At 36.5% G+C, this 13,658-nt stretch overlaps 1 protein-coding gene across 3 annotated transcripts in view; it reads right to left on the minus strand.

Annotated features, from left to right (window-relative positions):
• Nucleotides 1-13,658, minus strand: part of DENND1A (DENN domain containing 1A) — a 540,190-nt gene that overhangs the window by 392,937 nt on the left and 133,595 nt on the right. For all 3 annotated transcript variants that reach the window (XM_052647633.1, XM_052647632.1, XM_052647635.1), the window contains exon 3: nt 1,177-1,220. In XM_052647633.1, coding sequence (XP_052503593.1) covers nt 1,177-1,220 — 44 coding nt within the window. The remainder of the gene's footprint in view (nt 1-1,176; nt 1,221-13,658) is intronic.

The raw sequence follows: 13,658 nt of genomic DNA on the forward strand, positions 1-13,658 counted from the left end.
AGCCACGGTAGAGTGAGAAAATGACTATTTTTGTTAAATTTCATTTTAAAGTCTTGAGGTCATATGCAAAGCAAACTATACCAGTTTTCTTGGGTTCTTGTACAATCCATCTCATGACAAAGCATCTTATCCTGATTATCCAGTTATATTCCTAAAGATGTATGAGATGCCTTGCCATGTATACAACAGGCCACTCTGCAAAGGTGGTAGTACTTGCTGTACTGGATACTTATATTCCATCATACTTACCCTCATCCAAGGACATTTTTTAATACACAAAATTAAATGGAGGCACTTCAGAAAAATGTTTTTATTTTGTACAACATACCACATGTAAAATGCTTTCTAAATTATGTAATTGAGGATGCTTTTATTTCAACACCTTTTAAAAATAAGTATACCAAAATGCATGTTTGGTATACTAACATAATATACCCCAAAAAGCTGGTATACCCCAAAAAGGTATGAAACACTTCTAATATTTCTCAAGATAGAAACTGAAATCCAGAATGTATAACCTGGATTTAATTATAAAGAGTAGAGCAGCTTCAGAACTTCAGCAGTATTTTGTGAGTAAAATAATTCTTTCTACTCCATTCCATGCTTGCAGAATGCAAGAAATTCAAGATGGCACGATGGCAAGACCAACTCGCCAAACAACTTTCACTACCATCATCATCAAAACCACCCTCACCCTAAAGACCATTCTTGCATGTGTATCTATCTTCTCCTTTAAGTACTACCATGACACAGTTTCATTATTCATTTCCAATTTTAGGAAATGTGATAAGCTTCCATCCTCCCTACCTTTTTGTTATACTGGTTCCTGACTGCTTAAATAGCATTAAAAAAAAAAAAAAAGTTCACAGGCAATCCGAAAAGGATTTGCTAATGAACTGCAGGCTGCAGCATACCTCAAAGTGAAAAGTAAAATTTGTGATAGGTTTTCTTCCTTACTTTTTGTGCATGTTTCCCCTGAAGGTAACACCCCAAATCTAGCACCAATATTTTCAATCCTACTTTGGTATGTTTTACTTTTTGTCTTAGGTTTGTAATTACTGTTTCCCTTCCTTCTAAAAATTCATTTATCTCTTTCAGTAAAAAGAACAGTAATAATATGTTGAACAACTCTGAAATAAATTTTGTCATGTAAAAAATTAATTACGCATTCCGAACCTGGTCACTGTAGTCCTCCGGGAATTGCCTCTGCACCTCAGGATCTGTAAATAATTGACAGATAATATTAATTGGCTTTGGATTAGTGAGCAAGCAGAGGATCACACATTAATATTTGATCAGAAGATGATAGCAGCCCTGGCAGGGGATCCAAGGGGGGCAGCTGAGGCTGCTACATTGATGAGCACAGGGAAGGACTCAGCGAAGCACTCCCACTACCCTCCTCCAGAAATACAAAAAAGAAAAATTGTAAAGACCTGATACTACTGTTAACTTTAGACTATTACCTAATGCAAAAGTCTTGCCAGCTGCAAACTGCCCTCGACACATTTTTCCAGAGAAAGTGAGTCTTAAATCTGCTTCACTTTTCTTCTCTTATCAGAAGTATCCTTTTCACAGTTACAGATGTGGGCTTGTATGTTTGGGTAGGGGTGGGGTCGGGGGCAGGGGTTGGGGAGAAGTCAGGGTGAAAACAAGGATCAGACAAGAACTCTTTCAAGGAAGAAATGCAAAATTTCCTGTTTTAAAAAAATAAAATAAATTCTTCCCAAAATATTTATGCTCTCTTGAAAATAGATGAAAAATTTCAAAAGAAAACAATACTTTTAGCTTGTCAGTGTTAACAAAATATCATATGAGATTAGACTTGCTCAGAAACTATAAAAATACATAGGTGAAGATATCTTTCATGACCAATCTGTTTAAAATGGAATCAGGAAAGTGGTCACTTGATTCTTCAACATAATTGCAGGATAACCCAATGCCATCATCTCTAAATCAATATAGAAGTGTACTAATTAAAAGCTATTAGCACTCCATTTGCTATTGATTAGGGAAACATTCAGTCTTTTCTAAAAGAGAGATCTGGTTCCTCAGAGACACATTAAGAAGAGTGATCAGAATAGTATCTATTTGAGAAATCATGTATCAATACAAAATGCTTTCATAAAACCACAATATTAGAAGGTCCCCAACCACAGTGAGTATAGTATATACTACTCAGTTGTCATATCTATCTTCTAAAATATCAATTTATTTCTCCATAAAAGTGAATCTATGTAAAAGTCAAAGTCCTCCATGTCACAAGATAAAAATGCAATTAACTGTTCTGCAATTAAAGAATCAAAAAGGGGGGAAATTATGGGCCTATTCACAAACTACATTTAAATCTTAGAAATGTTAGTTTTCAAGTCAATGGATGTCATTTTTCAACACTCAATGCTAATAACAAAAGGAATATTCAAAAGGTCACACAAAAAGCAGAACTTTCCAAAACAGGTGGTGCAGAAAAGTTGAAACTACCTGTACACTACTTTAGCTCTTAAAGTGTCTTCCGGTTGACTTCCAAACTAGGGACAAATTTCTTTACCCTCATCTGCAAATACTAGGAAGACACGAATGACATGTCTAGACCAGTACTAGTAGAATTCTAGAGTAATCCTCATCGCAGTACCTTGCAGGACTGCTCTGGTAAATCAGAGGAAGTAGCTGCTGAAAACACCCAAGGACTTGTGGATGTTGTGACAGGAGGCCAGAAGGCACAATCTTGTGGCATGAAAAGCACTAGGTCCAGGGCGGGGGTGGGGATAATGAGGACTTGCCAGCAGGATGCAAAGAGACAGCCACAAGCCCAGCAAACCCCTAAAAATGTGCTCTGGGGGTGGAGTAGAAGATCCAAAAAGAGGGCTCTAATTCCTAAAATATATATATAAATGACTCTGTCCAGAAAAATAACTGGTATTTTAGGATTTAAAATTTGCTACTGAGACCCACCCCCCACACTCCCCGCAAAAATGCAGCTCTAAGTCACTGATGGACACAGTAATACAGAGGCTGGAAAAGCCACAAAATAATCTAAGGCTTATTCTTTTTCTTCCAGTTGTCATGTGGTAAACAGTTAACTCTGCAACAAGAAAACTTCATACAAAAATGACTCACATATAAATCTTTAATATCAAGTCCTCTTTTCTGCTTCCTCAGGCTTCCCCGGTGGCTCAGTGGGTAAAGCATCTGCATACAATGCAGGAGACCTGGGTTCGATCCCTGGGTCGGGAAGATCCCCTGGAGAAGGAAATGGCAACCCACTCCAGTACTCTTGCCTGGAAAATCCCCTGGACTGAGAAGCCGGGTAGGCTATAGTCAATGAGGTCACAAAGAGTTGGACATGACTGAGCGACTTTCCCTTCCTCTTTTCTGCAATAGTTTGTTTCTTGGGAACCACAAAAATATCAATGGAAAAAAGATGGAATAAAGTAAAAAACTACTTCTTATCACCATTTTCTGAGAGGATAAATATCAGAAACCAAAATTTGTAGTATATTCTTCAATTTTAAAAATGTTTGCTTATAAGTAGGAAAAGGAAGGTCTTTAAATCTCTTTAACCAATTAAGCCAACCATGTTAACAATAAACTACATTAATAATTTTGTGATTTTTAAAATGCATTTTATTCATATATACATAGACTTGTAAAAAGAAAAGGAAAATAGATGAAAAACATCAGCCTGTTTTAATACAATGAAAGTAAAAATGACCATGGAACTCCAAGATGGGGGTCATTCAAACCAGATTATTCTAAACACTGCCTCAATGATAGGCAGCATCAACTAAGTACCTTCATCAACTAAATTCCTTCAACTGTCCTGAGACTAACCCTAGAGTGGGACTCCCAGATTTTAACAGAATCATGTTCCAAGATAATACATGGATTATTATTTACAATGACTCAAGCATAAAGGTTTTGATTCCCTTTCTATAAGACCCTGAGATTTACAAAAAAAAAAAAACTTCATAGGTCTTTAACACTCTCAACAGCAACATTAAAAAAAAAAAAAAGGCAATGCCTTTTAAAACTAAAGCCCAACCTATAAAGTTCCATTCAATTAGCTCAAAGATCCAGTCTGACAGTTAATAAACCTATGAAAGCCATTCTGTAAAAATTAACACAAAAACTAAGAAAAATTTGTATGCGTTTTCTTTAAATGTCTATTTTGCACAGGAGGTTGAAATCATTTTTCACATTGAGTCAATTGCAATGCCTTAATGTCACCAAAATATCGACATTGGAAACATCTGAGTTAAAAAGGTCCAAATACAATCTGCTTTTCTCAAGCAACACAACACCCGCCTTACTAACAGTTTCAGCATGGCACATGTACAAAACCTAGCACCCTGCAGTTCAGCAAACCGCCTTTAAATTTTCTGTCTGGCAGCAATCCACTTGCGTGTCTGTATGCTTTTACAAGTACTCTATGTATTTCATTGCATCAGCTGCATTTCTTTGAGTTTTTAAATGGTCTGGGAACATTTTATGAAATGTTCTATATCTTTATATGGAAAATAACATACACTGGAAAACTGTGCATCAGTCTAATATTTATGTATCTATTTCTTTACCCACCATCCAATGCTATAATTGCTAATGCTCCAAAATTTCTTCTCACATTCATACCCTCACTGCCAAATGCAGTGTCACCAAACAGCTAACTTCCAACGCAAAAATCTGAAGATGAGAGTACTACCAAGGAAAAAAGGAAAAATTAACAATTTGTTTAGGCGTTGGTAGTAAGGATAGTTATCAGCATATGTCAAGCTTTCTCTAAGAATTGTCCCTCTGACAGAAAATTAAGAACTTAATGTAGTAATGCACTACACCCTTCTTTCTCAGCAAATTTCTCCAGATTTAACGGATTATTTAAAAAATTAAAAATCAATTTCAACATCTCCCAGGAAAACACAATCTTTTTGTTGAAAAGTATTTAAAATACCTTGCTAACAAGATGTATGGTATGGAAGAGTCCATACATGACTTAACCAAATAAGGCTAAAAAGAGATAGCTGGCTCTAGAACAGGATTTTGCATTATGTCAATCTGATGAGACATTACCTTTTCTCAGCACTGTGACCATGCAAGACACTGACCCCACACTGACACATGTGTGCCACTTCCACTGGAGGTCACAAAAGCATTTCCACATTTAAAGCAGACAGTTTACAGTACAGGACTCCCAAGAGCATAGTCTCATTCAGGAGTAGATATGACATGACCATGCTTAATAGCCTATGTCTTCGCAGCAAAACAAAAACAAAAAACTGATCTCAGAAGAAATGCTTTTTTTTTTTCTTAAGAAAAGCTAATTTTCTTCTATCTCAATAGCCTTTTTACTGTAACGTACTATTAAATCTTTAAGATATACCAGATTGCCACAGGATGTTTAATTAATAGAATAACAGTTTGGGCAAGACTTACTGGAAAGGCACTATAAATTATTTTACACAGGCTCCAAAACCTTGAGTGCTGCCTTAGGCTTAAAGTTTCTAGAAAACGTGGCAGACAGATCTTTTACGACAGAAATGCAAAATAATTCATAGAAGTACCGTGCTTATGTAGGAGGGCCCATTTGTAAACCGGTAACTAAAAAGTGTACATACACACAAACACATAGCTTACCAAATTATTCTCCTGTTTTCCTTTGCCACACCAATGACTGACTCCATTTGAAGGTCAAGTCATGACACTTTAACTGATTATTGAAAAATACACTGATTCATTTTCTGTGAAAGGTGTAGCAACTGCACAGTAATCAAATGTTACAATCTTCTACAACTGGAGCTCTTTTAGGAAATTAAAAAGAAACTGCAAATGTAGCCATTAACATGGAAATCTACACTGCTTTCACTTTTAACATGCTAGATATCAAGGCAGAAAATGTTATATTTAACACCTACTAAATTCCAACCATTATCTCTAGGATATTTCAGTCAATAAGAGACAAATAGTGAACACATGTAAGCTTACAACAATAAAAATATGCCCCGTTAAAGTGAAGACTTTAAAATGAGGTATAACGATATAATCTCATTGTTCAATTTCATGGAGTTTAAGATACTATCTTCCTTTCCCCTAAAACCATAAATGTTAATCCCAGCTGTAATCAGATTTAACTTTCCAGATGAGAAGATGAGAATATGCTGCAAATGAGTAATAGTCCATTACACTGCTCTTTCCCTAACGACACTTTCCATTTTTATATACTAAAAATATAGACCCTCAGGAAATAGTCTGCAAAGTTGTACATTTTGAGGACAAACCCAATCTTCCTCGAAACACTTAAACTGTCTTTTAATCTTCAAGAAGAGAAGTTAATTTTTCGTATCATGTAGAATTAAAGTTTCTTGACAGTAGAACTGCCAAGTGGACTGCACTAAACTAATAAAGAGCTTCCAGGACACTGCCTATTAAACCTGTTTTAGCTATAAAAAGCTTCACTTTATTTTATAAAGTAACTGAATCATTAGTTTAGTATTTTAACTAAATGCAATCATTCTAGAAAATTATTTCATTTATAAGACTTAAAATTCACTTATTTAAAAAACACATTTTTGAAGGAAAAGTTTCACATAGTTAAAAAAAAAACACATTTTCCTTTTCCATGATAATGAAACAAAATGGTTTATATTGTCTTTTCTTTTAAAAATTATTAATTAAAAATTACTCTACTGTATAGCACAACTTGGTACTCTGTGGTGGCTTAAATAGGAAGGAAATCCAAAAACAGGGGATATTTGCTGTACAGCAGAAACTGACTCAACTATGTGAGGCAACTATAACAATTTAAAAAAAACATTAAAAATAAAATAAACTACCTATTTTAAAAATTACTGATTCCAAAATGCAGATTTTATTCTGAAATTACAATGGAGAATAATTCACTGATTTTTAAAAATATCATTTCAAAATACTTTAAATGAACATTCAGCCTTCATATACCAATGGAATTTCTTACTTTAAAAATCTATTCTAGGTATTACCTTTTTGCTCTAAAACATGAAAACTGTTAAGACATACAAACTTTGAGTCATCACCAATTTTTAACCATATTTCTATTCTAGACTTTCCCTTCAACAATAGTATTTAAAATATATTCAAATACTAATTCACAGCAACCAGCCTAATAAACACAGGGGTGGTTTACCATCTACACCTATAATGAAAATCCAAATAGCGTTATTCAGTAAAGGAGAGCACAACCCACCTCAGTATGTTAAGCAATGGAACCATTCACATGCCAGATTTCTCCTCAAACTAACCATATTTTGCCTTTCAGACATATCCTGCTTCGATGTGACTATTTATGAATAAACAACAGACACTGACCTATTGTTTTCAGTTGTTGGAGTTATGAATGTAGTACAGTTACCAATTAAGTGAATCAACAAGTACTAAATGCATCAGCTGTCCTACAAATAATGAGTCCATTGACATTATGCAGTAAAATCTAGAGAGTTTCATCTATCTTTCCAGAGAATGCTGATAGATTTTGACCAGCAAATACCACTACTTACTAATAATTTGAAATATTTCTCATAAACCAATTTCACTACAGGAATACAAATCTGATCATTAACCAAATTTCTTCTGTGTAAACCCAAAAATCAAGCCTAAGTCAAATTCCGAAGGGAAATTTAAAACAGAAAAGAGATGGTGTGCTGGAAATGAGGAAAAAAGTCAGAAGAACACATTCACTTACACTTACCTTGTTCCCTACTAAATATCCTGGTTTTCAACTTTCACTATTATTTAAGTATTTAGGGTTTCTTACACTGGTTCAAAGTTTAGAACTAATCTGTAAAAATCTATCAGACTGATAAATATTGAAGAAGGTTTTTAATGGTTATAATCTCAGGCTTCCATTTAATTTCTCTAGGAGTTAAGATTAGTTTTACCCCACCTTTTTAAAGATTACCACAAATATCAGATTTTTATTCCAATGTGAATAATTACTTCAGACGTAACCCAAACGACAGCTGTGCCTTTTATGTACTACGAAAGTGGGATCACTGCATATGGTCTTCATTAATAGATACATTTGTCAAATTTGGTGAAAAGAGATAACTTAATTATCCTCTCAAATACAACTATTGACTGAGTACCCACTATGTACTCAGCCCCAGCCCCGGGATCAAACCCTTGTCTCCTAAGTCTCCTGCACTGGCAGGAAACTTTACCACTAGCAGGTTTTGGTTTTTTTTTTTTTTTTTTTCCACTAGTGCCACCTCGGAAGCCCTTGATCAAAAGTGGAAAGTGTAAAAGAATTAGAATAAGCATGAGGAGGAAGAGAAGATCAAGTACAACTAAATAAAACCTGGTGAACAGGAGGGGAGTTCTCATGCCCTTGGACAATCCCTGAATCCAACAAGAAAAAAGTCACCTCTTCTTTTCTGGCAAAAACTCAGCTAAAGAAAAACCACAGAGCGTTAGTTCCAAGAGCCCTCACACCTCACTGTTTACCGTGATACGAAAGACAGTCTCTCTACTTCTACTGGGGAATTGCACCTGACTTCACTTATGGCTCAGCTGGTAAAGAGTATGCGTGTGCAATGCAGGAGGCCTGGGTTTGGTCCCTGGGTTGGGAAGATCCCCTGGAGAAGGAAAAGGCTACCCACTCCAGTGTTCTGGCCTGGAGAATCCCATGGACTGTATCCATAGGGTCACAAAGAGTTGGACACGACTGAGTGACTTTCATACCAGGTGCCAAGCACTATAACAGGCATTTTACATAAAATGTCTAATTTTATCCTCATGACAAAGCTATGATATTGGGACTATCACAATTTTATCACAGTTAAAAAGGCAGTAAGTTATCACTCATTCAGTTAAAAAATTAGTATTTATACACAGTGCAAATCCTCTAATGTGATTGGCCCCATTGATGAATAAGACATAGTCTTTGCTCTCCCCGAGTTTACAGTTTAATGCAGAATACAAAGAATTAAACCAGCAATCATTGCAAGGCCTGGTAAATGCTATCATAGTGATTAGCACAGGGGCACTGAGCCTAGTCCTGGCCAGGACAGAAAAAACTTCAGGGAAGAAGTGGCAGGGTCATGTGTAGAGTCCAGGGCCATGCCAGGGTTCACCTCATACCACCACAGGCCCCTTCTGAACAGCCTAGGGGAGAATGAATAAGTATTTGTGAGTCCAGGGCCCATATTTTACTTAGCTTCGTCTCCTACAAAATGTCTTACAGATTATATATACTCATAGGTATTTGGGCATAATAAAATAAATAGAATATAATAAATTCATTAAATACCCTGTCTCTCCAAATGGATAAAAGGCCAATTTCAAAACATCCAATTTGAAAAGAAGCCTTTGAATGCCACAGGCTTACTCAAGATACACTGCCATATAGTAAGCGTACAATAAATATTAGTTGTTGTTATATTATTAACCCCAGTGGAGAAATAAGCAAGCAATACAAATTAGATGGCTACAGATGTATAGGTGTACCTCAAATTGGAAATTCATGTGTTCCTGAAATAAACTTTTATAAACCCAATTAAAAATTTCCCATTGCCTGCTATTACCTACTTAGAAATATTACAACTTTATCAGAAACTGACTTTCTCTGCATCGTCAGTGGTTCAAAAATCCTTTAGCTACAGTTTATTTGCCTCCTGGCATCTGTTTGCTAATGATCTGTAAACATCAAATGCACCAGGGACTCTCCCAGATTTATTGAAACCCTGAGGTGAATCTTTGTATAAACTGAAGGACCTTTCTGATAATTCCTTTGCTTTCTAAGTTTGCATTCTAGATTTCAGAAATAGTTTTATTAAAGATTTTTGCAGTAATAATTATGCTATCAGCTACCACTTCCTGAATGCCTAGGTATACCAGTTGTTGCCATAAGTAGTTTTATTTTATTATTTTATTTAATCCTAACAACAACTCTGTCAGGTAAGTAGATGTAGCCTTATTTTATAAATAAGAAAAGTGAGACTCACTAAGAACAAATCCAGAGTTAAGTAACAGACCTGGGGTTTAGCCTAGAACCACCAGACTACTAAGAATTCAACACTGATTTCATTTTTGCCTTTATTTATTTATGTTCTCCTATTGATTGTCTTCTAGTCATCGTTGTGTCTCAACAATAAGAACACAGTTGGACAAATAACTAAAACTTGTGATCATGAAACATGCTTTAGCAGATTATGAAGGAGAGCTTTCCAATTTCTCTATTTAAATTTTTTTGCCAAGTTCAGGATATAAATAAAATGACTCCCAAGTAACTAACACTCAATTCAAACAGTAAATACAATATTTCAAAGATAAGTTCATATTAAAAATCCAGAGTAATTTTGAAGGCTAGAGGTTATCCTTGTATCATCTATGAAAAAAGTCACTGGCTAAACAAAACAAATAAGAACACAGAAAAAAAATGTCTTCCTATGTAAGAAAATGTGTTTCCAAGTACCTCTAAACCAAACCACACTGAGAACTAAGGCCAAACTAGTACACACAGTATAAATAAAGCTGACACACCAGCAAGGAAAACATACTATGCCTGTCAACCAATTTTCTTATACCAAAATTCTGCCTTTCTTTCCTGGAGAAACAAGTCATTGTTACCTAGTTGTTATCTGTATCATTAGAGAAGCAGTGCCTACATCTTTTATTGCTTTTGTGTGTGTGTACATGGTAAAATATACATAACATAAAATTTGCCATTTTAACCATTAAGTGTACACTTCAGTAGCATTATACATTATTCACATTATTGTATAACCATCACCATCATCCATTTCCAAAACTTTCATCTTTGCCAACTAAAATTCCGAACCCATTAAAAAAAATTGGCCATTGTTCCCTCCCCCTCCTCCAGCCCCTGGCAACCATCATTCTTCTTTCTGCCTCTATGAATTTAACTACTCTAGCTACATCACATCAGTGGAGTCAAACAATATTTGTCCTTTTGCGACTGGCTTATTTCACCTGGCAATGTCTTCAAGGCTCATCCATGCTGTAGCATGTGTCAGAATTTCCTTTCTTTTTAAGGATGAATAATAAGAAACTTGTGTCCACAGATAGATGTCCATCTATCTGTGGACACAAGTTTCTTCTATCTTCTGGCTTTTGTGAATAATGTTGCTATGAATGTGTGTATACAGATATTTGTTCAAATTCCTGCTTTTTTTGGATATTTATCTAGAAGAGGAGATGCTGGATCATATGGTAATTCTACATTTAATTTTTTTTAGAATGGTTCTTTTAATTTTTACTAGTATCCTGTTAGCAAAATCATTTGAAGGTCCCAATAAACACATCCCTGTAACTTTCCCTCATTTCTTACTTCTTTGGCTAACTGTGGAAACTACACTTTTGAGAGTAGTCTTATATGTTATAACTTGGTCACTTTCCCTAAAACCCTGGTGGTCTCCAACCAGGATGGTCTCCAAAATGTACAGAACTAAACTTGACCATGCTTTTATTCACCACACTTTGACTCATTCTGAAGAATTATTCAGATCATCTTCATTAACTTTCTATCTTAATAAACAGCTATGTTATGTTCTTCTACTATGGTTGAAGACTTTCATGTTTTTAAAAAGCTGGAATCCTCAGCCTGGCCATTAAGACAAACCCACCCAGGACTTTCCCGGGGGCTCCTGCCAATGCAGAAGACAGGTTCACTCACTAGTCTGGGAAGATCCCACATGCTGCAGAGCAGCTAAGCCCAAGCATCACAACTATTGAGCCTATGCTCTAGAGCCCGGGAACCACAGCTATTGACCCCCTGTGTGTACCACCGCTACTAAAGCCCAAGTACCCTAGAGTCCAAGCTCCACAACTAGAGAAGCCAGCACAATGAGAAGCCTGCTCACCCAAACTAGAGAAAAGCCTGAGCAGGAGGAAAGATCCAGCACAGCCAAAAATAAATAAAATTACATACATAAAAAAGACAAACCCACACAATTTCATCTCTACTTCTTAAAAACAAATTTCCAAATCTAGCCCGCCTGATCAATTTACTTCCCTATAAAACCTGATGTCTTCTCATGTCTAAATCAGACCATGCTGTCAGACATCAGAATTTATAAATTTGGCCAATTATATATTCTTACATGAATTAATATTCAATCACCCTAGCACTTAAAAAAATTAAAAAGGAACCATGTCCACCGTCTAAAGTACAGTGAATTTTACACATGACTGGTAGATGAACAGTAAGCTGGCACATTCACTTACACTGCTCCCCGACTCAAGAAGCTCCTTTACGTCTTTCTAGCACTCATGGTCAGCTGGCAGCAAAACTCTCACCCTCTAAGTTCCCAACACATTCTCACGTTCTTACTGTGGTCAAAAGCTGGCTTCCTCGTGAGCCCTCTCAAGCGGTGAATGTTTCCTCTACACTTCTCCTCCCGCTGACCTGAAGGTGGAGTAGGTGGTCTCTGCTCCTTGTTGTCACTTTAGGAAACTTTCTCCCTCATTTTCCAAAACTCCAGATTTCAGTAGAGTCACCAGACTATATTCCTCCTCCTAACTCTGTTGTCATCTGCTGCTTTTCATTCCTTAACCTTCATGAATCCTGGTGCACTGCCCCTCCTCCCACCACGGTCTTACTAATTTTGCTACATAGTCACTTAGATGATGTTTCTAAATCCCGAAATTCTTGATTTTTTGCCCTCCTCTCTGCCCAAGGAACTTGTTCTCCAGCAATCTCAGCTACTCACTTCCAGGGTCATACCTGAACTCTGCAGCTCTAACAACTGAAACCCCCTCAATAACCACAGTCTCAAGTACCTCAGGCTCCAACCATGACCTACCTCCTTTCCTTCAGTTCATTCTTCTCTAAAGCATCCCAACTTCATTCTTCAATTCCACAATGACCTACACTCTATCAATCTCTTCACTGCCCTTCATCCACCTCAAATCTACACTATCTTCCTTATCTAGCTTAAATTCTATTTTGTAACTATTCCTTCACAGACATCCTTGACTCCTTCATGCCTCTCTTACTTTGCCCTTCTTCCCTGGCAAAACCACAATCCTTGTTAAATATTGTTATCTACCTACACCCCTGTACCTGACTGTGGCTAAAGAAATCCACACAATTGTGCTAACTTTAAATCTGAATTACTCACTGTAAGTGAGCTTTAATGTGACTTGGTAATTATACCACATTTTCCTTAAGTCATTACTCTTTTACTCTCCTTAATGACTATGCCACACTTTCTCCAACTTTCCCAACCTCAATTAACACTAATTATCTTAACTTGCCCCTCTAGTGAGAAAATCGGGCAATCACAAGAGAACTCTCACAAGCCTCCTCTGCCACTTTTATCCACTTATTATCTCTGACCCCAAAGACTCTGCCTTCATCCCATTACTATGAAGAACTGTCCACAGGGTCTGAAAAGACCCTTCCTCCACTTGTGAACTAGGATTATATCCCCTCTCACCAACTCAAATAACGCTCTGCCAATTTTTTTGTTCTATTAATTTTACCTCTCTGCTGGATCTTCCCCATCAGCATGCAAATCTACTATTTTTTCTGCAATATTTTGAAAAGATCAAGCCCACCTCCTCACCATGGCTACCTCTCCATTCCTCTCATCCTTAGTCAGTCAGTTCAGTAGCTCAGTTGTGTCCAACTCTTTGTGGCCCCATGGACTGCAGCACGCCAGGCCTTCCTGTCC

The sequence above is a fragment of the Budorcas taxicolor genome, chromosome 11, assembly GCF_023091745.1.
Source record: "Budorcas taxicolor isolate Tak-1 chromosome 11, Takin1.1, whole genome shotgun sequence".
Taxonomy (NCBI): Eukaryota; Metazoa; Chordata; class Mammalia; order Artiodactyla; family Bovidae; genus Budorcas; species Budorcas taxicolor.